The sequence below is a fragment of the Thermobia domestica genome, chromosome 15 (genome assembly GCF_964235325.1).
Source record: "Thermobia domestica chromosome 15, izTheDome1.hap1.1, whole genome shotgun sequence".
Taxonomy (NCBI): Eukaryota; Metazoa; Arthropoda; class Insecta; order Zygentoma; family Lepismatidae; genus Thermobia; species Thermobia domestica.
This window is the reverse complement of record NC_137468.1, coordinates 20,695,830-20,721,088: the sequence shown is the minus strand read 5'-3', so window position 1 is coordinate 20,721,088 and position 25,259 is coordinate 20,695,830. Positions and strand designations below refer to the sequence as shown.

General features: G+C 35.8%; 1 protein-coding gene across 1 annotated transcript in view; it reads left to right on the top strand.

Annotated features, from left to right (window-relative positions):
• LOC145672101 (ly6/PLAUR domain-containing protein 6B-like) overlaps positions 1-25,259 on the top strand; it is a 75,113-nt gene that overhangs the window by 32,347 nt on the left and 17,507 nt on the right. Inside the window, exons 2-4 of the mRNA XM_081741369.1 lie at positions 11,101-11,221; positions 19,453-19,533; positions 23,298-23,428. Of these exons, the coding sequence (XP_081597495.1) occupies positions 11,119-11,221; positions 19,453-19,533; positions 23,298-23,428 (315 nt within the window). The 5' untranslated portion in view covers positions 11,101-11,118. The remainder of the gene's footprint in view (positions 1-11,100; positions 11,222-19,452; positions 19,534-23,297; positions 23,429-25,259) is intronic.

Here is a 25,259-nt window from a genome sequence, read left to right as displayed (position 1 = left end):
GGGTGTCACTGAAGGAGATGGAATATATATTTTACACGCTGAATTATTTTTTTTAAAGGAATTTCGATCTCTCTTACCGCTTTTTCTCTAATAGTTGGCGACAGACGGACAAAATCATTCTATATGACTTTTAACACTTATGCAAAGCATTGTTTGTAAGTGTAATAATTCTCATACCATTTCAACACATGAAGATGTGTGACATCTGTTCAACTGAGTAGTATACAGCACATTGACTTTAAGCGTCATTACTTCTAAAAGAGTCGTTCAAGGTTGACCGGGACTTTTATTCCTTCAGAGAAAACGGATAGTACAAGAAGCACCAAACTATGTCAGATTTTCAAAGTAGGTATTTTTCGTGCGCGCGTCCGCTGCCATCGTTGTGGCATCTCCCTGATTCCTTTGGCGTAGAAAGAACTTGGTTGTTGTCGTAGCCACTGGAGAACATCGTTCCTCAGTGCTTCAACTGTCGTGAATTTCTTTCCTCCCAGATGGTCTTAAAGGGGTGGAAACGAATGATAATTCATCACCTTCGGCACGAAACCGATTCAGAAGCTGTTCACAGCTCGTCATGCATGTTCGCTTCGATTAAATGTCAGCTGACGGAGAACCCACTTTGCACAGATTTTGCGGAAGCATAAGTGGTTGTAAATGATTGTCTCAACAGTCACGACACTGATATTCACTTCGGCAGCAATATCCCGCACTATTACTTGCCGGTTCTCAAAAATCATTTGCCCAAAACGTGCAATGTTCACTGGTGTGACTGCAGTCGGGCGAATGTGTCCATGTGCTTCATTTGTCACCAGCTCCCGTCCTTCGTGGAACTGTTCATACAATTCGTACAGTCTTTACCCATGACATCATTTGTTCACCATACTGTGCTTGCAATCTTCTGAAAATCTCAACTGGTTTAACTTTCACCTTCACAAGAAATTTGATTACACACCGCTGGTCTACAGCCACAGACACACTGCTTGCCACCATGTTCGCTGCAACTGGTGCCCATGCGCCAAATACGTAGTGGCGGTCGCTAGTTACTCGAGAATGAATATATTGCGTCGCCCGCAAGTTTCATCATGATCTGGCTATTCATCGACTATTTACGTACGAAAATCCCGGTCAACCTTGAACGACCCTTGTAGTTCTGTTTGCTAGAGTTTGGACTTTCTGAGTTTAAGAACATCTTCGGCTGAATCACAATGTTGAGTCAACATCTGAAATGAGTTTCATCAATACAAATTTAACTTCATGCTTCACGTAAATGCTTTCGCTGTTATTCTCATTTCTACAAAAGATTATACAGAATGGAGTAAGCAATAATAAATTTGTATATAAAATTTGTGTTGAAACTGTATTACACTCACAGAAAGTATAGTCTTGACCACTTCACCACAAAGGGACATTCAAAAAATTGTTTTTTATTGTAGCAATTAATCAATATTTGTGTTCGAAAACTTGAGTAACGAACATTGGAATACATTGTGGGAATCATCATCTTTTGCAACAGTCTAAGATATGTAACTAGTAAGACATATAAATACTTATAAGAGAGGCACTTTGAGTAACTCTATAAGAAAAATACAAACGCTTGCATAACACAAAAAGCAAATAAAGAAAATTGTAGAAAATTTCAAAATGGATGGTTAGATGAATTTCATTAAATTTACTTTTCTTGTTTGTTTACTGTTTATGACTCCTTTTTTTATATGATACTCTAATAATACACATATAATACGATAAAAGCCTTTCCCGGAACAAGGTGCTTATGTTGCTTACCTTATTCCAACACAGTCAGAATAAAAGAAATTGATGGATCAGCTGTACACAAGAATGTTTTTTTTTCTGACACTGTACAGAAACAGCTGTACATTGACTTTTTCTTCTTGAAAACGTTACATATATGTCTTTACCGCAAGATGTGATCAAATGTGCTTACAGAATGAGTTATGCAAGCAGACTATTCCTTATAACACTTTCTTACAGCTACTGTGGGCATTTCTGCTTAAAATTGCTTCTCTTCTGATCCGAGATTGAAAGTACCCAAGTTTAGGGTAGTTATTTTATGGTATGATGCAGGAGACATGGAAACAACAGACGAATAGAGGAGGGAATTCTGGCTCACATTGGAGAAAATAATACATGAGCTCCCGCCGGGAAACATGGGTTTGATTCTCTCTACAAATCTGGTAAACATATAAACAGACTAGTGATTTCTGAAATGACAAGTAACCATGAATTCTTAACAGGTTGTCCAGACATACTCTAGGCATATTCATACAAAAATTATTTGTAACAGTATTCAGGTATATAAGGCAAAACTTTTTCTAATTTATTTATTTGCCTTGAAAGTGAGTTGCACACAATCGTGTTGGTATTTCATGATTGTTAAAGTACACAAATTGATGTTTAAAAGAAAGAAGCAACCCGTCCCACTATTCACAGAGCGGATTGTATACTGAATTGTATATAATCCACAGAATAGTTGATACCATAGTAACTTTCTTTGCCATGATAAAGATAACTTATTTGATTTGATTTTGAGTTTAGCGTCCCTTTCAGTAGCGAGGCTATTTGAGACGTCGACCTACAGCTTAATATAGAATCGGCCTATCAATAAGCTCCCGCCGGGAATCGGAGCCGCGTCTTCCACGCCAAAAGCGTATACACTAACAGTTTATCCATAAGGGAACTCATGGTAACGATAGCAACAATACCTTTATTGGCATCATAACTTAGGAACATCAACAATGCCTTTGAAACCTATAGCAAAGTCAAAGTTAAAAATAATGGTATAACAACGGCAAAAAAAAAGGCTGAAATTTGTGTACATCATTATTCACATAATCATAGGAAAGCTAACCAGAGGCGGCCTACAGAATTGTTGATAACTGACCAACTCTCGTTAGCATGGTAAGGACAGCAAGAACAATGCCTTTAAAGGCCGCAACACAGTCCACTTTATCAAGACTGGAAGTTGTTAGAAATTCCTATGCTTATGGAAATCCATATTCCTATGAAATTACTATGCACATAGCAATAGAATACTCAATGGTGAGCCTACTACATTTACGCCATTCACGTATAACAAACAAACATGAATGTCAAACAGTAGAAAGAGCTAAGTGTTTAGTTTGGTAAACACTTTCCAGTTCCCAGTGATTAGCGTCACGGATGAAGCCTACTTTCGAGTTTTAACAGCGAAGTATGAGCGATCACTTTAGGGTTACAACATGAAACGCACAACGTCACATTAATCTTTGGTCACATTCTCTCTTCGAATTTTACTTTCTAAGAATAATTTGATTGTTGGGTGGTTAGGTGATAGCTCTATATACATCTTTACATGCCTATAATTCATTCTGTGTACGAATCTAAACATTATCGTATGGAACAAGGAGTGAGATGAATGCATGGGTGAATAAAGGTAATGATTGAGAGATACTGCGTAAACCCTACATATACAAGTGAGTGAAATGTGAGACAAGGTTTTATCAACGACACTAATATTCATTAACGTCGCTTTTAGAAAGAGAAAAATGGCCTGCTGAAAGTTATTCATTCATCTGTGAAATAATTCAGTAGATCTACATCCAAAAATGACATTTCGAGGCCATGAAAGGTGTAAATGTGTTGCCTAAGAAATGTGTAAAGTTATTGCAGTCTCCAATTCGATCTTTTCAACAGTCACAAAATTTTTTCTATTGTCGAAATAAATAAAGAAAAAGAACACTACAATACTATAAAAATGTAATAATTGATATATTTAAATTCGATACCAGATACCTTTATTCAAAAAGGCATTAAATCTTTCTTTCTAAGAACGAGGTTATGCAGGATGTGAAACGAGTTCACAAAGCTTCAAGAATGCAGACTGAAACCATGACTATGTAAGAAAGATCAGTTCAGTTCATTTTGAGTTTAACGTCCCTTTTCAGCAGCGAGGCTATATGAGACGTGGACCTACTGATTAACGTGGAATCCGAACCACATGAGCTCCCGCCGGGAATCGAACCCGGGTCTCCGCTATGTAAGAAAGAGAATTAAAAAGCTGCAAATACGTGAAAAGGAAGAGGAGAAGAGTCAAGATTGGATAGAAGGACAAAGATAAAAATACAAGGCGATTTGATATTCAAGGAATGTAAAATAGAGGATTTCCAGAATAGAAAAAAGTATAGGAAAAGAATTAAATACGAAAACTACGGCCCCATATAGCATGGAAAAGGCGAAGACAAAGAAGAAGAATAAGAAGACTTAAATCTTACATCAGTAACTCTACCCTGAATTTGGCTCTTACAAGGTGAAAACAGCCTTTGGTAAATTAACTTCGGGATCATCTTTCACGAGGTAGTAGTTCACGTTTAAAGTGTTAATATTACAAACAGCAAGAGCGCTATAGCCAAAAATAGCGTAGAAAAAGCGTCTTAAAGTTTTCGACTCACCGCATATTTGATATGATGTGTAAGTTACGAAGTGACGATGTGACAGAGTGAAGAGAATCTACAACTCACGTGTAAAGGGTCCCGAGTTCGATTTCCGCCTCTTCTTCTGTTTTTTGCTTTAACCAGTAAAGTAGGCATTTTTGTATATAAGTAAAATATTAATTCACCATATGTTTATAATACGTAAGACAATACAAATGTTCAAATTAGATGTAAAATCTTTCAACGTTCCATGTCAATACTGGATGTGTGCTATAACCAAAGATGATTTCCCCTCATCCCTCTTGTAATTTGCACACTGTACGAATATAGACACGAAGCGTCAAGAACATTTTTACACGACTGTGGTAACAATAATATAACACTTGATATCAATATATTTACGGTATAAGTTACATTCCGTTGCTGGTTAGTATGGATCATTGAAAGATTTTACAACTGATTTGAACATTTCTGTTGTCTTATGCATTATAAACATATGCTGAATTAATATTTTACTTGTATCATATATGCGGTGATTCGGGAAATTTTAAGACACTTTTTCTCCGCTGTTTTAGGCTATTTTGCTCTCCAAGTTTGTAGTATTAGCACTCTAAATGTGCACTACTACATCATGATAAATTGTCTTGAAGCTCATTTAACAAAGTCTGCTTTCTCTTTGTTAGATGGAAAATACACTATTCTACACTGAAGTCTATCTTGGATTAAGCATTTGCAATATGAACAAGGAATTGAACATTGTGCTTAGTATCATAATTGGCTCTTCAAGTGGGAAGGATTTGGAGTTAAATCCCCGAACATTATGGACTTCTTCTTTGTCGTTTCGTTTCCTCTAACACCCCGAGTTATTGTTCTCCAACTAGTTGAGGAATAAGATTTTCTCGTTTCGTCCCTTAAATTTGTAGAAGTCTCGTATCGTTTTCATTCTCGATGAATCCTTTCTCGTCACGTCTCGATTTTGGAAAAAGTTTTTCTCGTTTTGTTTTGTGACAAAGGGGGTTCAAAGTATTTTGCACCATGAGCCATAACGTTTTTAGTAGTTGCACTAGAACCATGAAATTTTGTGTGTGTGTATGTGTACTGTGGCCTTTATGTTGAAGTTGTGTGGCAAATTTTCTTCCTGTAATTACAGCTACGCGGAAAATGAATAAGAAAGAATACAACCACACCCGCCAACGGTTGGCCATTCAATTCCTGTACAAGACCAGCAATTACTCAGTCACATCAATTGGACAAAGATTGTTTCTTGTATATTGGGATGAAATATTGGACCGTAGTAATATCTAGTAATGAGTACAAAGGTTCCATAGTTGCGATTTCAGTCTGGTGGACAAACACAGTACGGCAGACCATTAACTGCAGTAAACAACTTTAACAAAGATCATATTGGCAAATGTCTAAACACGGCAACTTGTTGAAACGACTGGGTTATCTGTGGCTACTATTCTAACATTAATACAGTCTTTATGTTACAGAAAACTTTGTACCCATTTGTGCCACACCTGCTCACATGCGATCGGAAACAAATTCACTCTGATAATCACACACAACAGAAAATCAGAAGTATGGGATGGGGAATGGTTCATACACCTCTTTAAATACCGAACCTGTCCCCGTCCGATTTCTTTCTATTTGGTCGTCTGAAGGCCCATCTTCATAGTAGGTAGTTTGCCATTGACCAAGATTTTTTTTTTGTGATACAATGGTGTAATAGTCAGCGCCCAGGGTTTTACCGAAGTGCATTCACGGCATCGAAAGAGTTGAGTTGAGATGATTTTGAGTTTAACGTCCCGTTCAGCAGCGAGGCTATATGAGACGTGGACCTACTTATTAAAACGGAATCCGAACCACATGAGCTCCCGCCGGGAATTGAACCCGGGTCTCCCACGCCGGCATCGAAAGAATAGTGGACTAAACGTATCACAACAAATGGAGGATATGAAGGATATATTGAGTAAGATGCACATGTACATAAAGAACATAAGTACACGCATACAAGATTTCATGATTCCTGGTGCAACTATTAAAGGATTATGGACCGTTGTGCAAAACGTCTTGAACGTTCTTTGTACTAAATTTATATCCTGAATTTTAAAATTATCAAAAACTTTCCGTGTCACGAAAGATATGGAGAGAGTGTGATTTAAACCTTATTGATAATTGAAGTATATTGTATAATGAATTACGTATATTTAAATGCTGATAAATTTTCTTCATTGTATTCGTGCCATCACTTTATCAATTTATAGTTTTTATACTATGGGTCATGTAATACTAAAATAGTGCTGGAGATCTAAGACTTGAATCAGTTACTATTGCCTACGAAAGTCGAGAAATTTCCCGTCTCGTTTCGAATCTCGTCTCGAATTTAAAGTGAGATTACTAGACTTGATTGCGAGATGCAAATAAATACTAGACAAGAAATTTCCTGTCTTGTAGATAGTACTATCCTTTATTTTACTAATTCTTCAATCGTTAATCTCTTTTCATTGTCCATCTCTTTTTAATTCCAAAATATTCTTGCGGGACTTTTAAATATATATTTCATTTACTAAAATGTCAAAACAAAACAGACTTTCAGGCAAAGCCGTGACTTAAATAGTAACGGTTTACTATGGTGTAAAAATTGAGACCCTTGGTACATAGGGACAAATGCGTGAAAAACTTATCTTTTTGACTAGACGTTCGGAAGTATTTTGTCAATCCGTAATGATGGAACCTCGCTCTTTAAAGGTCATTCTAATATCCTCTATCGATTAATTTAGCGGCTGTTATAACACTGTATCCATCATCATTATTGTTGTGGAATCGTTAACATATTACGCTTCTCCCATTCATTTTCCGGTAATGTGCATCACGCCAATTATTTGTTTAGTGTTCTGTTATGTGCTTTAAAGTTGTGTTAATAAACCAACAAGCGTATTCATTAAGCACAACAGCAATCGTTCATAAAGAATAATGAAGTGTTAATGGGAAACAGTTCATGGAATCAAGTCATCACCATCAACCACCCGACCCTACAACAGAGAAACAAGAAAAGAAATTGCTACAGACGAGTTGCGCATGCACGGCACGTTTTTCTTTTTACCATTCGGAGCAGGTTATGGTAGCAATGAGTTGGCATATTTACTGTTCTTGGGATGTAAAGTAGGTAGGTGGAGCTCGTACCATTGTTGGCAATGCAACGAATTTAGACATGAATCATGTTTGTCAGGGAATAATTTCGGGTTACAGACTTAGTGAACATTCTGAACATCCGAAATTTATTACCAGTACATACTTCTCGGTTCTCCTCTACAGTGCGTTCATTAAGTTATTCATATTAGAGAAGATATAGGGGCAATGAATTTTTACAATGTAATAAATAAGAAAAGAAGCGATGTCGTCTAGAGAGTAAAATAAATAAGCGATGTTTTGTTTCTCCACATTATACATTTGGTATAGTTTATAAATCTAGTTTTAGAAATCCATTTCACCATCAACTTATTTTTAAGCTACCGAGCACTCAAATCCTTAATTTCCTTGCATTTGTCGACGGTGCATTCATCTTTTTTTTACCAATGATAATATGAAAATATTAAACCCGATAGTTCTGGCAACCTTGAAGCAATGTCTATTTCTTGATATGTGAATGCATCATGAAGTAGTGTACATCTTAAGGTACATACGTGCAATATGCAATTGAAAAAGAAAATAAACACGTGTGGGATGTAGACAATTCTGTCAGCTGTTGCCTTAATAGGTCTATGCTTTGGAAGATTTATTGTCTAGATTTTTCTTGGTTCTATAGCTTTTTCTTAATTTTTGATTTGCATGAGAAGCACAAGATGTACTCGAGCAATGTTTAAATGTTAATTCAAGAAGAAAGATACAAAGACATATAATACTTTTTGCGATATTTTATTTCAAAATCAAAATTTATTGTCACTTGACAAGTTGATTCCGCTTTTAGATTGGATATTGTAATATTTTATTTTTAAGGTAGAATAACGTTAAATACTAAAGATATTTAAGGAGCTTTCATAATAGAAATGTTTTTTACGTTTGCGGACATTAAATCGGAAGTATTAACAGGTGCTTGCTTCAGCAAACAATTTTATGTTCTTGTGCAATTACAGGCGAAATAAAGAAAAACTTTCTTTACATCATGTTTGCAACGGTAACGTACATGTCATATTGAGTTTTTGGAAAGTGTTTCATCTACGTAGTTATCGAATTGCAAATTCTTATCAGAATTTTTATTTTCAAAACCCTATTAGAAATAAAGTCAGAGTACTCTAATTCTAAAATATTTATTGTGTAAAAGTAACTACCCTGTTTAACACATACGGAAACTAATAATGTTCTAAAATCTTATAATATTTTTCAGTGATATTTGCTCAGATAAAATATATTGAAATAGTTAATTTCTTATCATCTGGTTTATGAACTCCTTACTGAAGCAAGAGAAAGTGCAATAAAAAGCGCTTATTTGGCTGGAGATATTATTATTATTATTATTATTATTATTATTATTATTATTATTATTATTATTATTATTATTATTATTATTATTATTATTATTATTATTAATACTGTATGAAAAGGTTACATGTCAAACACAAGAGTTTGGTTCTAAAAACGAATCAAAACGCTGAAGGAATTCAGAGATGAAAGGGACACATACGAATGTACGAAAGTAAAAGTCAATAACAATTACTAACAGAAAGAGTTTAGACAACAAATGATAAAATTCAAAATAAGTTCGGCGTGGGAGACCTGGGTTCGATTCCCGGCGGGAGCTCATGTGGTTCGGATTCCACGTTAATCAGTAGATCCACGTCTCATATAGCCTCGCTGCTGAAAGGGACGCTAAACTAAAATCAACTCAACTCAACTCCACTCAACATAAGTTCACCACTAATGTATTTTTCATAATGGCTCCATGAAATGTCGTATTTTTCTGAATACTAGAAGATATATTTTGTTGCGACTTCGTGCTCAAAAATATGAGGTTGACTCAGTTTCGCGACGTATGGTGTGGATGTTTTCCTTTATTGAACAGAATCACAAATTTCCTTTAAGCTTTAACTAGCTTTACGCTCTTCTCCGCCTACCGTTTAGTCCTGAATGTTCGAACACTCAGTGGACTTTTCGAGTGAGTTAGACTGCGGGAGATGTGCATCTGATTTGATTCTTAGTGTAGTTTTATAATAAATTCTGGAAATGTGCTCAGTATGTGCTGTCAACCTTGCCTGGTTTATTTGAAAACTCACCTGGTTTGTTGAAACCTCACATGGTCTGACTGAAACCTCACTTGGTCTGATTGAATCCTCCCTATTCTGCTTAAAATCTCACTTGGTCTGGTTGAAAATTTACCTGATTCGGTTATAGCCTCATTTGATCTGGTTCAAACTCACCTCAGCAACGTAACACAGAAGTCACACATCTAATGAGAGAATATAACTATACACACATAGCAAACAGGCTGATGTACTCACAAGCTGGCAGTAGACAAGTCCGTTGTTCAACACTGTCGTGTGAAATCTGCACTACGGATAACACATAGTTGCTAATGATTCTCCTATAGGATTTCAAATTGAGATATTCAGCACAAGAAGCAACAAAACACATCAACAGCGCTTTTGGTCGAGGAATGGTGAATAAACGCACCATTTGTTGTATGTTGATCAAATGTCATTTCAGTGGGACGACATTTCAAAATTAACGACGTAAACACTGACCAACATCGTATTCGGACGAGCTCCTCATGCATACAGTAGCATAAATCCTGCCGAAAACTATTCGTTTCATTGTAGATCAGTTAGGCATATACCTTACCACTGTCGTTCTGGGGCTTCGTGCATTCGGCACGGGAAAATGCTGCATTCATAAGTGCTACATGAATTGACAGTGCCCAACAAGAGTCATGTTCTGCGAATGTGCATTTTCTGAGTTTTAGGAACAACTGAGAAAATTTCCTGCACCAGATCATAACTTCAGACGAAAAATGAATCTGCTTTGACAATTATAGACGGTCAAGACAATAACTGGATCGTGATCAAGGACGGTTTTTGTAAACCCAAAAAATCTATTGTTAGTGCTGTAGTGGTCTACAGTGGGAATAATCGATTATGTCTTTCTCACACGAAATGCAACCATCATTGCAGGTTTTTGTAGTGGAGAATTACATGAATGCATATGAAACTTGTTAGTGAGCATGCATCAATGGTCCAAATAGCGTCCTCATGTTACATGGTAATGCTCGCTCACAAATTAGGCTACAGGCTCTCAATGAGTTGCAGTATAAAAACCGTTTCTCACCCATTGTATTCCTCAGATATCTCTCCACTGACTACCGCCTCTTCCGGTATCTTGATCACTTCTTCGAAGGGAAGATATTCCTTGATGATTGGGTGGTGCAAGATGCGGTTGAAGTGGTACCCATAGTCAGGATTCAGTACACTGTTGTACAGAATGTTGAACTGAAACACTTCTGGCAGCACAAACTCCGAAATTCTTTTGAATCAGAATCATATCCTTTGAAAAGAAAAAAATGTAAAAAAATTCAATGAATATATCTTACAGGCTATAAATTTACTTTAATAGATAAGAAGATGAAATAGTGTCTCTTCTACTTTCCAATAATTACAATAATATTGTTCTCTTTCTTTCAAAGGTGAAATATTCATCTGTTATGGATTGGAGCCAGAGGCTTCTGTGGATTATTTGTGTATTTTACTTCCGATGTTTATTTACTATGGCAACCACTACACCCGACAGTGAATCCTCAAAATGGGGTAAGTACTCTACAGTAATACATAAGAATGTAATGATACCATGCTTCAATTATAGGCATATAAAACATAGCGAAGGCTGACAGTCATAAGGGCATATTGTCTTTGATTCTCCTATTTCTACGTTTTCATGATCAAAAAAATACCCAATAACGTAATGACATTGTTACAGCCATGGTCCTGTTTCTCAAACAATTAAGTCTTGTAATTATTTACAAGTCTTATCATAAAGTGGAAATTCTAGAATAATAGTAAATGTTATTTCTAAATACAGTAGAACCCCTCTCGTTCGACCTCGGCTGGTCCGTCACTCCGGTTGATCCGACCGTGCTCGAGCCAAACTTGTCCCGACTCGTCGGTGACTCACAAGGCCCATTGTGGTTTACTGCCGTTGAGGCATTGTTGTTTCCTTGCTGTTACCGCTGCCCGCTTTAGTGCTATGTCATGTCTTGTATCGTTTCTTTCGTTGTGCGCATTTTTTGTAGTGTACTGTGCAGTTTTAGTGCTTACTGTTCATTTGGTTTTTCTGTAGACAACAACACAGTCATTTTTGAGTTTAGAGATTGTTTATTTCATTGTAAATCTGAATTTTTCTGTATTTTCTGATAGTCCGACCTTTTTGCGTTTTGACCATATCCCCAGTCACAAAGGCGACGGATTACAGACGTTCTACTGTACTAATGCTGATATCTTGACTTTTCCATGATTTTATATTACATACAATTCCACAATACCTGATTTCAAAAACTTTTACTGTAGTATTATAGAAGTCTAGTAATTTTGAGAATATGTCTCAGATGATGGTGTTTTACTTCACTTGTTGCAGAGTTAAACAACATGAGAAGAAAGTCGCGTTTGAAAATGTATTGAAAGTATTTAAATCATAGTATGCATTTGGTCTTTGTTTTATATTGAGATGCGCAATTCTTCTCCTGTAATTCTTACACAACTACGAAGCTGATTTGATCCTACGATATGTGAGTTTGTGGTGGACATTGTGACAATAGAGTTAATCGAGTTTATCCTGTTTTCTCCGACATTCTCATTCCGCGAAACATTTCATAAACGTTCAGTTTCTCTAATCACTCGTCTCCTTTATTGTACAGGGCAAAAATATCAAACATGCAAAGGTTACATGAAATCTGTGTACAGTATAATATTGACTTTTCCTATTACGAAGAAAATGACAATTACTCTCTTGTCTTTGTTTTTCTTACTTCCGGACTGAATGACCAATTAACTAACTACTGTTAATATTGAGTTATCGTTAAATTTTGGAAGATCTATAGCAGAAGATAAGACGAAGAAAGAAACGTTATTCGAAAATTCGATGACCATTCTTATTCCTTACCACTTTCACTGAAACACTAACACTTTGTCTTCCATTTGATCAATTTTGTAAGCGAGTTGCAAAATATTTTAGTTTTTTTCTCTTTTCCTATCCCTTTGCATTTGCTTCGAAAAGAAATGAAAATAAAATTCTAGAAATTTCAATTCAGAAAACGTGTTAGAAGCAGATGGTGTTCGTTGCTTAACTATCTTACCTAACCATAGTTATACAATGTAAGACAGAAAGAAGTTCTCTACTTCTGGTGGGCTGATGTTACGTACGCATTGTCTTTGGGTATAGAAACAAAAGAAGCGATCAAATCTCTTATACATAAAAATATTGCAACCAGATCAGAGGGAAAGATCTACTTTTCTGTTATGGTTAGATATCCAAGTTCTCATACCGACTTTTTTTTTTTTAATGACATATTGTGGGTTGCTCGAGCATACCTTGAAATCTTATCAGTCCTTAACATATATATATATATCCAGAAATGATTCCGAGAGGCTTACTATCAGCCATTTTTTCTGTGATAGTGCAAAAAGAGCATTTTTGTAAAAAATCAAATCTCTTCGCAATACTTAAATTGACACGGAACTTTAAAAAAAAAGGAGTGCATTTTATAATTTTGAAGGTAACTGTCGACAATCACATTCCTACATTCCTACTTCTATTGCTATAAAATAAATTGTGGTTGCAGATGATCTGGGAGCAGAGTTGCTCAGTAGTAGAGTGCTTATTTCTGGTTGTGAGGTCCCTGGTTCGATCCTTGGTCAAGAAAGTTTGTGGTGAACAACATCATGCCCGTGGGCTTTATCGGGGTACTTCCGCTTCCTCCCACATTGCCACTCCACCCATTCCTTTATCATCATTCACTTGCCTTAATTATCATCTCTCTATGCCTAGTCAGAACTTTAAATTGAAAGATTTTTGTGCTCACGATCTTGCTCACCCCAACAGTAAGCCGAGAACTATCTATATTCCTTAAAATAATAGGAAATATTGATCTGAAACGTGAAACAAATATTCTGTAGAGACAGGCCTTTCTACGGCAAATTGAATTACAGTAAAAGCTTTTGCTTGAATGCAGAGGTGTTTGAAAATTACCACTGCTATAAGCTTCAAATGAGTTTGTGGCCATCGCCTTTAAGATTTCAGTTTAGTACTTAGAAGTTGCTAATATTCTAATTAACCTATAATAAAACTAGTATCCTTATTAGAACCAATACAAAATGTACAAGAAAATTTGTTAAAAAAAAAAAACTCAACTGACTGTAATGCTATAATACATAAATCACTACCTTTGAATAATCCTCAGTTTATTTCTTATTACTACGTACAAGGTGTAAATCTCTCAAACTGTATTTGAACTTATGAAATCCAAACCATTCCGCTAATCATAAGAATAAAGATGAGCTTAAATATGTCAATACAATATCAAAATTAATACAGTAAACGCTCAATCGTGAGTCAATGGGTTCCCAAATTTTAATTTGTAAATTTGTTTTTTCTCTTTGGTACATTTTTAAATCGCATAACTTGTTCTGTATTGAAGCCAAAAATGCATCTTCTGCATAATTTCAGTGTATTATGCTAAACTAAACGAAATTCTTTAGCTCTAGCCATAGTGAAGTCAGACTAGCCATGCTGTTTATGTCCAACAGTATGATGGGTTGTCTACACATCAAATTCAATTATGTATGGCTTTCTAGACCGGTCTATACTACCTCTTAATTCAACAAGATCTTGAATTGGTTCGCGACGGTGGGTTAACATCAAAACTTTGATGCGGAAATGAAAGCTAGAACCTCACATCCCAGAGACATGCGCATTGCAAATCAGCTACAAGGAGCAGCTTACTGTTTTCCCTTAATCGTTCAAAGGGTCTTTCCTGGTAAGATAGTGAAATCGGGCCTTGATCCAAATTGGGTCGCTATTGGCCAAAAAGATTACCCTTGACCTAAAACGACCTAAAAGTGACCTCCTACTCCTTCCCTTACCGAATTATCGTATCATACATGCTCAAAATTGAACATTTTTTTAAAATTTTGGTGGGGGCAGTCCAAACATTTTGAATGTTTCACAGATTGTAGATACATATCTAGATGCAAATGCGCATTTTTTCAAAACTGTCGTTAATATTTTCTTTGTTTTTCTGCGTGTTAAAAATTTCAAAAAAATGTAGGAAAAAATGGGAGGGACACGTCCCTGATATTTTGATTAAAAAATTTGTTATACCCTTAAGTACAACATATACTTTTTCGGGGCCTGAAAGTGATGGCAACATTGTCAAAAAGAAACAAAACTGAAAACAAAGTGTTTTTCGCAAAGTTTTTCCACCATTTTAGGGCCCTAAAAGTGAGATTTCACATTTGCATCTAGATAGTATCTACTATCTTTGAAACTTTCAAAATGTTTGGACCACCCCCACCAAAATAAAAAAACTATTCAAATTTGATCATACGATAATTCGAAAAGGGGAGGGGGTAGGGCTTCAATTTTGGAGGGCAGTTTTAGGTTAAGGGTAACCATTTGGTGAATAGCAACCCAATTTGAATCAAGGAACGATTTCACTATCTTACTAGGAAAGACACATTCAGAGGAAAAAATGTTAGATAAAATTAGATTTAGAAAAAGTGTTAAATGAAAAAAAAACTCTAGATATGTATACTGTAGACTATATGCTGTACGCTGTGCACTATATATCATACTGTAGATATTACTAACAATTAAGTTTATTAATAAATTGAAAAGAAAATTTGCATTAGAAGTCCCAGTTAATTGTAAAGTTGTACACAAATCGACTGCAATGCACTGAGTGGATTTAGGAAGGCATTTTAACAGTAAGAGCTCACTAATATTAGAATCAGCTTGTATGTACGTATAATGTCCTTGTTAAGTATCTACTACGCATACCAATTAAGAGTAGGCAAATAGATCGTGTTCTCGTTATCTTGCTACTACACTAGTCAATGAAGAATATTTGAAGTGCTATTGCTTCGTACTGTTTACTAGACTAATATACTAATCAATAAGCAATAGAGAAATGCGGTATCAAGCGTTTTATTGCACTCAGTATATGGCTATTAAACCTAGTAATAACCATAATGTAGAAAATCCATAAATAAAAGTAGCCTCTTATTTTTAGTAAAAGATTTTAATAGAAGGATGAAACAGTATCTCTCGAAACTATTAATTGTTCATTGTACTTGAGACAGTTAAACATTTATTTATCATTTCTTTATGGTCTTACAAGGAAACCTTTTCTGGTGTCACACGAAATGTGGAACGAGACTATGGTCAATCGATTTGTGATAGCAAACAAGAAAACCCATAAGCGGGAGAAACCCTCGATCGCAACCGTTCCGTACTTATGGATGGAAGAGTAAGGGCACTGCCAACACAACACGCTGAGAATAATGAGACGAAATATGGAGCGAATTCGATGAAAATATGCGTAGAATCACAACATATACTACAATGTGACATTATATTCGACAATACTCTGAAAAGTTAGGGTAGAGGTGTAGCAGATAACGACAGAGGAGGGGGCGGAAGGAAGCGCAAGTAAAAATGGTCATAATTGAGGAAAACAGAGAAGCAAGACGTCAGGGGAATGGTACAGTAAAAATACATGGTCAAGTAATAAATAAAAAAAACTATAGATAGCCTTTAGGCGGCACCGTGAAGCAGGGCAATGGAGGCATGGACACCCGAAGAAAATTTTCTAGGGGGGCTCAAATCCCTGGTTGCTATATTACATTTGGCATTTTTTATTTGTATTAAGAAAATCTTATGAAATATAATACATTTTCGTGAGCCGGCTGTGGGGGGGGGTCAGACCCCACCCTTCCATCCCCTTCGGGCGCCCATGTGTGAGGGGATTTTCCATAGGGTCCGGACCTCCTCCTTTCGTAACGTCCAATGTTTATAGACTATTGTATACATGTAGGCACTCATTTTGATATGTTTATGATGATAATGACATAAAAGAAGACAATATACGCCCCTGTGTGAATTGCACTGCAAAGTCCAATACACCACTATACATTAAAAGATCAGTTCAGGAAGGTGGGGGCCGTTGCCCTCTCTCTCCTCTCCACACATGTACTTGACCATGTCTATGATATATTACTATGCTATTCCCCGTCAAGTGCGGCTCGTATCTGTTCATACCTTTTATGGAACTTTTCCCCTACGCTATATTCCACGCTACTCACCCTCCTCCAATGTCGTTACGTGCTACGCCTCTTCTTTCACTTGTCAGAGTATTGTCGAATGTAATGTCACATTGTAGTGTATGTTTAACTGCGCTTCTATGCATATTTTCATCGAACTCTCTCCATGTTTCGTCTCATTATCCACAAGATGTTGTGTTGGCAGTGTTCCTACTCTTCCCCCCATAAGTACGGAACGGTTGTGATCGAGGAATTTTTCCGCCTCTGGATTTTCTTATTCACTAACACAAATCGATTGACTTTGTCTCGTTCCACATTTCGTGTGATATCAGAAAAAGTTTCCTTGTTAGTAAATCCTTATGTCTTTCACATAAAAAGTGGGTACTATAAAGATTATAACAATTGACTGTGTTAGGACTGTGACATCAGTATCCAGAAATTGTTCGTGGCTATCTGACTGAACCTCGTTTCAGACGCTAGAAGGATGTGTATGGAATCCCAACACGATAACTTGATTTCAACCCATGAGCCTTGATTGATAATAGAAGAAACTATATAATAAAATAATATATGATAATTAATATCTCGTTGAGAGGAAACAGATAACGCTTTGTTTGTTTGGAATTTTTATCATCCTATTTTAGCACCAAGGTTACAGAATCGGTTATTCCTAATTTGTTCTGTCATCGTTATCTGAATACGAAAATTCGAACGACCAATGTCGAAATACAGTTTTACAGATATTGGTCACCTAGTATATAGTAGTTTAGATTTTTGTAAAAGGTTAGGTTCATTCCATAGTATAGGTTAGGTTAAATTAGTGAATGAGTTAATTCCATAGTATAAGTTAGGTTAGATTAGTGCATGAGGTTTTAAGTTCATTCTATAGATAGGCTATCGTTCGACTCAATGGGATTTTTCATCTGACCGTTTGTCTATCTGTCTTTTTGAGTTGATTTTAAGTTTAACGTCCGAGAAGCTATATGAGACGTGGACCTACTAATTAACGTGGAATCCGAACCACATGAGCTCCCGCCAGGAATCGAACCCGGCTCTCCCACGCCAATTAGTCTTTTGTTCCATGATATCTCTTGTATCATTTATTTGAGTTTAATTCAAAGTTGGTATTTACCTTCCATCGACCTTGAGTGTTTGTATTGAATCAATCAAAAATAGTGAAAGAAGACTAAATTCGACGTAGTTGGAAATTTGCAGAAATACAAAATGTAAAAAAAAGGCCACAGTCTAGTATAACGTACACGGAAGCCAAACAATTTTGATACAATACAATGTAATAATTTTAAAATTTCCAAATTATTCCGTTTTCTTAGAATTGAAATCTGTTACAAGTAAGTGGGTATAGAAGTACCTAAGTGGAAAAGTGCCTATTAAATCCCAATCAATCGCCGAAACTTCCCAATTGGATATATTGCTTTCGGTTGGAATCATTCAAAATCAAGATGCAAATTTACTCCAACTGTTAAGAAATCTGTCAGTGTGACTCCCGTCTTTGAAGATATAAAACAAATTTCTGTTTTCTTGGAAGGTTAACAGTTACTCCTCTTAAACGTGATTGAAATGGAAGAAAGTCGAAATTCTGAGCAGTGGCGGATCTAGCCCGGACCTGGCCTCGGCCCCCAGTTTTCTGAGTGACAAAAATTATTTAAACTATTGTTTATGATTTATTTTATGTTTTTAGTAAATTCATGATATATCTTTCATCGTCTTTTTTCTTGCTGCCCCCCCCCCCCCTCAGTTTTTACCTCTATTCGCCTCTGATTCTTAGTTATAAATACTGTATTGTAAATGTAACAATGAGCCGTTAAACATCTCACAAACACAATATAACTATTGAGTAAGCATTATTGTTTCATTAAAAACAAAGCGGCTATAGAATAATACTGCACGATATTGGTATGCAGAAGGCTTGATGGAAATAAGTATAAATTGGTAAGAATATAGTTATTATTATTATTATTATTATTATTATTATTATTATTATTATTATTATTATTATTATTATTATTATTATTATTATTATTATTAATGTCGACTTTGCGAATTTAATGCTGAATATTTAATCACATAAGCAGCAGTGGCGGATCTATCCGGAGGGGCTAGGCCCCCCAGTTTTCTAACTGGCAAAAATCATTTAAGCTATTATTTATATATTTTTCAAAGTTAATAGTAGGCTCATGATATACCTATTAACTTCTGGGGTCTGGTTGCTAACCCCGCAGTTTTTGCCTTCTAGATCCGCCACTGAAAACGGTTAAAGCATAAGATATACAATGAACGAGAATTAAGGGGAGGAGCCTGACGTATGTAGGGTTTCCGAAAGGGAGCAAGAAGTACGCTAAGCTAACGAAGAGGGCACCAGGTAAACGAGGTTGTCAACAACTGTGGTAAAGCGATGAAAATATCCAATGATAGTAAAAAAAGAAAAAACAAAAAAGAAAAAAACTTTCTCTTCTGCTATTTAATTATTCTTAGTCGTAGCACCCAAAATAAGCTTAACTTTTTCGTTGCTGTCTTTATATGAATTTCATCCTCTTTTCATCTCATTGTGAGAGAGATTGTAATGTATTCTAACATGCATTGTTTGTTTATTATGTCGTAGCGAGGTTTCTAATTAGCATGTTTGTGATTGCGCTTTAAACTTTCATTGTGTAAACATCATTTAGTATTTTAAATAATGCCATTTTGGTTTTGTTTACTTGTTTCAGCTCTCACGTGCTACACTTGTGTCAACGTTAGTGATAATGAGGTGTGTAACAAGTACGCTATTGACAGGCCTTGCCCAGAAGGTAAGCTTTCCTCTACCTCTCTCTTTATTTGTTTTGTAATAATTTCTATGCGTCAGCATGCATGTTGTATACTCACTCTTGAGAATACCGTAGTTTCCCAATTAATATACGTTATCGTACGCGCCCTTGGCGTGGGAGACCCGGCTTAGATTCCCAGTGGGAGCTTGTGTAATTCTAATTCCACGTTAATCAGTAGGTCCACATTTCATATAGCTTCGCTGCTGAACGGGACGTTAAACTCAAAATCAACTCAATGGACGAATTATGTTTAAATCGCAAACGCCCGAGACAGTGTGTGGAAACTGACTAGATGGTTTTCAAATCCCACAGAAGGCGTTGGGTTGTTTTTTTGGATTGGTGTTAGCGTCTCTTTCATCACTGCGGGTACATGTGGACACACAGTTTCACGTGGGAAGCAAACAACATGAGCTCCCACTGAGAATCGAACCAGGGTCAACCACCCCAAAGGTATATACCTAACCACTAGAATGTTTCCATATTATATGTTTATTTGTGATATGGTGTTCTATTTTGAGGAGATCTATAATGTGTTTGAGCTCTCTAGTGGGTTATTGTACGCGCCTTTGGCGTGGGAGACCCGAGTTCTATTCCCGGCGGGAGCTCATATGCTTCGGATCCCACTTTAAGCTGTAGCTCTACGTCTCGTATAACGTCGCTACTGAAAGGGACACTAAACACAAAATCAAAATCATGTCTTTCTCGGGCGAGATGAAACCGTCACTGCAGATCGTTAAATGTGCTGAATTCCATTAAATGCACCGCAGACTTGTCCGCGAGCACTCACCAATGACCAACAAACACGGTTACATGCCATTGCATTACAATGGATAACAACGAGTCAGTGAAAGGTCTGTAAACATTTCGTGAGTTGTGATTTTAATCCTTTTCTCATTCGCATACTCTACGGACGTTTTTCTCAACGACTACAACCTCTTTTGACATCTCGATCAATTCGTCCCGCTCGAGACAAAGATGCGTATCTCATTTTTTCAACTTTTTCAGGAAACAAGTTTAAAGATGTTATCATAAGTTTATTTTATCGTGTTCTGACCAAATTTAAATTGATCTCGTAAGTTACATACCTGACAAGGAGATCAAACGAAATTTTAAAAGAAGACGATAGAATAAGTAATGAGAAGAGGTTTAAACTTGTCTCCTTTAAAAGTTAAGAAAATGAGATACGGCCTTTTGTCTCTAGAGAGACGATTTATTTAAAGGGAGGACTTCGGGTGGTGCATTGTATGGTTAAAAACTTGTTCGCACCACAACCTCCAGATTTCGTTTATCATGAATTTCATTTATCAGTTAAGCGATGAGAGAGAAGTGTGATCGTAGCCGGATACTGCTTTGACTCTCCAGGGTTCGTAAATTTTGCCTTGGAATCGTTTTTTTTTTTTTTTTTTTTTTACCCTATTTGGAATTGGTGTTACCGTATTGGAATCAGTCTTTTTCCCCTTGGAATCGCTCTTATTTCCCTTTGGAATCTATTATTTCGCCCTTTGGAATCGATCTTTTACCCCCTTTGAATCTTTCATTCTTCCCCTTGGAATCAGTCTTTTACCCTCTTGGAATCGGTCATTTCCCCCTTGAAATCGGCTTTTTTTCCCTAGAAATCGCTCTTATTTCCCTTTAGAATCGATCTTTAGCCCCTTGGACTCGGTCTTTTTCCCCTTCAAATAGGTCTTTTGCTCCACCTAGAATCTTTCTTTTGCTCCACCTAGAATCTTTCTTTTGCTCCACCAAGAATCAGTCTTTTTCTCCTTGGAATCGCTCTTTTTGTATTTGGAATCGATCTTTTTCCCCTTTGGAATCGGTCTTTATCGCCTTAGAATCTGTCTTTTGCCCCACCAAGAATCGGTCTTTTTCTCCTTGGAATCGCTCTTTTTGTATTTGGAATCGATCTTTTTCCCCTTTGGAATCGGTCTTTATCGCCTTAGAATCTGTCTTTTGCCCCACCTAGAATCGGTCTTTTTCTCCTTGGAATCTGTCTTTTTTTCTTTTGGAAGCGATCTTTTACCCCCTTTGAATCGAACCTGTTCCCCTTGAATCGATTTTTTACCCCCTTTGAATCGGTCCTGTTCCCCTTGAATCGATCTTTTACCCCCTTGGAATCTGTTTTTTGTCCCCTTAGAGAGGTCTTTTCCTCCATTGGATCGGTCTTCCTACACCATGGAATCGGTTCTTTTCCTCTTGGAATCTCTTTTGCTCCCCTTCGAATCGGTTCTCTGCCCTATAAATCGGTTTTTCCCCTTTTGAAAAAATTCTGTCGGAGTCTCAGATTCTCTGAAAAACTCTGAAGAAGTTAATATAACGTCTCAATGTAAATATTTATTTCTACGTATATTAAGCAAGGAAAGTTTAAAAACCAATGAAAAACAACACTTCCAAACCTGATCTAATACCATTTTGCTTCATTATTAATGGAATCTGTTGTTCTTCTGAAGGCAGTTGAGAGGTCATATTTCATACTCAATTCCAAAGGGGTATGGCGCTATAGTATCTCCTTCAAAAAGCTACCGAGTTGTTTAATTTACGAGTTGTTTATGTAGGTTTCGTACATACAGACTGATATTATATATATATATCTGTGTGTATGTGTGTGTTTTAGGTAAAGTGTTGCTGCTGTCGAAAGAGATAATTACATTTCCAGTTTTTGTTTCAAATATAACACATATAGGATTTTTTAATATTTTTTTTCACAAAACGAATGGGTCTATATTTTATTTCCAACCATTTTTTACCAGACTTTCGTTTACGTTAATACAGAAACTTTAATTAATGTGTGCTTATGGTGATGCTAACGGGAATCTTGTTAAAAAAACAAAAAAAAACGCGTTTCTGCTTTCAATTATTTATTCATAGGTTCTTCCTGACAACAGAACATTGCTGCACGTCTTGCAAATAAGAACAGAAATAAGAAACTGAACTGCTGAACAAGACTGTACTATACATAAAAATAAATATTTTACATGTTACGTTTCGATCTTCTAACCAAGATCTTCATCAGACATACACTTTAGTGTTTTATTTAGGTTCTCCTTCTTCTCCCAAATGCATATTTTACTCTGTCACCATCTCCTTCTCAGTCTCCATGTGCATGCATGAGCGTGTGTGCATTAGAATGCTTAAGCCACAAAATACACTTCGCCGGAGAGTTTTGTTATCCAACGGCTTTGTAAATATGCAAGGCCAGTAATGAGGGGATTAAAATGGACTGTTCCCTAGAGCTACTAATGAGTCGTTTCGTACCTCACTAACACAACAAAGGGATACAGTATTCGATAAACCTGGTAATACTTCATGAAATTGTGTAGGAAATAGCATAGGATTTGCGGTCTTTTTTGAGTATTTGTGAACGGAAGCCGTTTAAGAGTGAAAATAAGATATTGCTAAACACTCTTGTAACTCGATTCCTAATGTAAATGCATTTCCGATAGCCTCCATATCATATTTGAGGAGAATTTTCATTTTGTCTGTTTTAAATAAATACTATTACGGCAACATTGAAGACAATAAAGTTCGTGCCTATAAACGTAAATTGAGTTCATAGGAATGAACGTTACTCTACTGGACGGAACATGTTGCTTTTCAATGTATCATAAGCCATGACCGTATCCTTTCCACAAATTTGTTATCCTTGCAAAATAACATTATTATATAACTGCGAAATTATCTTCATAACTGAATAAGTTCTTTATTTTCAAATATTTAACAAATGCGTTATTTTGAATTCATTTTTTCAGGCACAGCCTTCTGCCAAACCGTGCATGTGATGGACACATCAGGGCAAAGCACTTTTGTCAACAAAAGGTGTGCTCTCGCATTGGAGTGTACGTGGAAGACTGTTGGATGCAAATCAACCAAAAATGAAACGGTAAGTCTTTCAAAAGTAACTAATTACCTGTTGATATCAATAATATCAGAGGCATTGAAATAGAAGACAAATGAATTGATATTGGGTACATCTCAGTGATTACAGTGTGGTCTTCTACTGCCTGGAATCATTTCAATCCAAGGTTATGTTTGCGTGTCATATACAACATCTTACTCCCAAAGGTTTCTTCTCAAGTTCTTCATTTCGCGGTTCCTACTATCTCTAAGCACTTACATTTGCTACCCTTTTGCTAGCGACAGTGCACAATCGTAACGCTTGCAACCAAACAGAATTTAATTCATTAAAAAAATAGATAGCAGTCATTTCACTAAAGATTATCTCAAGGTCATCATTTGCAAAGAAGTTTCCACCGCGTGCCCCGATCTACTGCTGCGATGTTCTTTATTTTCTGAAAATATTTATTTAATTATCCATCTAGTGCACGTTCCCATTCCTTAAAAAGGTTTCTAGAAGTCTTTTTATCTGTATATATATTAAACTTAGTTATTTATCAATATCCGAATGTCTTTTGCAATTAAAATTTCAATCATAAAAAATTGTGCCATTTCATTTCCTATAAATTTCATTTAACTTAAGACTCATAACTCTTCAACTTCACTGAATTCCAGCCTCAAAGGAGTTGAACTTTTTCATCTTGCCTCATTCATTAATAGCAAATTTAAAGTAATGGGTTCTGGGCTTATGTTCTATTGGCCATCCTTCGTCATGTCTCGATCAATTGTTTCTGATGCTGATAACTGAAATTTCTTTTACCTATGTTCGTAATTCGAATTTGTATAATACATATTTCTTTGGTGCATAGACGAAGGAGCTTAAATTAGTTTTTGACCATTTTCAATTTATGATACAATGTTACCATGAAAACTCAATCTTTCATTTGTATTATAGGCGTATGTATCAGTGCAATGATAAATACAACTTAATCATATTTTTTATAGTGGGTAATAAGGGCATGTGTCAACATATTTTGATTTCTAAATTTTGCTTGGCTCTCGACTTAATCCGACTTTGGCTCTGGACCATGCGCCAAAGATCTTTTTGTACAATATTTTTATTATTCTTTTATTTACGAGAAATCTATTTATATTTACGAAAACAAATTTTAAAATATCCAGATATTGTTGACATTTTAGATGCAATTAGTACTATTTAATCAAAAGTGTTAGATGTTATTGCAAAGCGATGAATGAATTAGTGATATCTAATTGGAAAGTCAAAGTTGAAAATGATAAACAGATGTAAATAATGAGCGTGCAATGACATGGTAGTTTACTTGCTTCAACTTATTCTTAATTCAGTTATAATAACAAATTTCATGTTTATCAGTGCTCTTTTGATTTCCTTCTGATTTTTATATGTCTATTTAATTTTTATTAGTGATCGGTTATCAATTTTACTTAATTTTCAAAATTAGCTTCTTATTTGAATCTCATAAGTTTATTCTAAACTATGAACAATTCAACATTAAAATGGAAGTAACAAATTAAAACAATGTGTTCTATGATTCGAGTTGGTATAGTATTTAGTTCAGAAACAAATGGTTAGGAGTAGTGTAAAAATGCGTTTCCTATGCAATATTTGAATATCTGTAACGTTGTTTAAATTCAAATATAAATATATTGATTTTTTTTTCAAATTTTGGTATAGTTTTGTGTTATATGGTTTATATTCTCTAATATAATTAATTTCATATTCCCTGTCCCACCAGATATTTCATACTTCAAACTTTGCAAAAATTTCAAAAAGAATATAAGCTTATATCAGTATTGTTATTATAGCTATAGTGAGTATAGTACCATATTTAATTAAA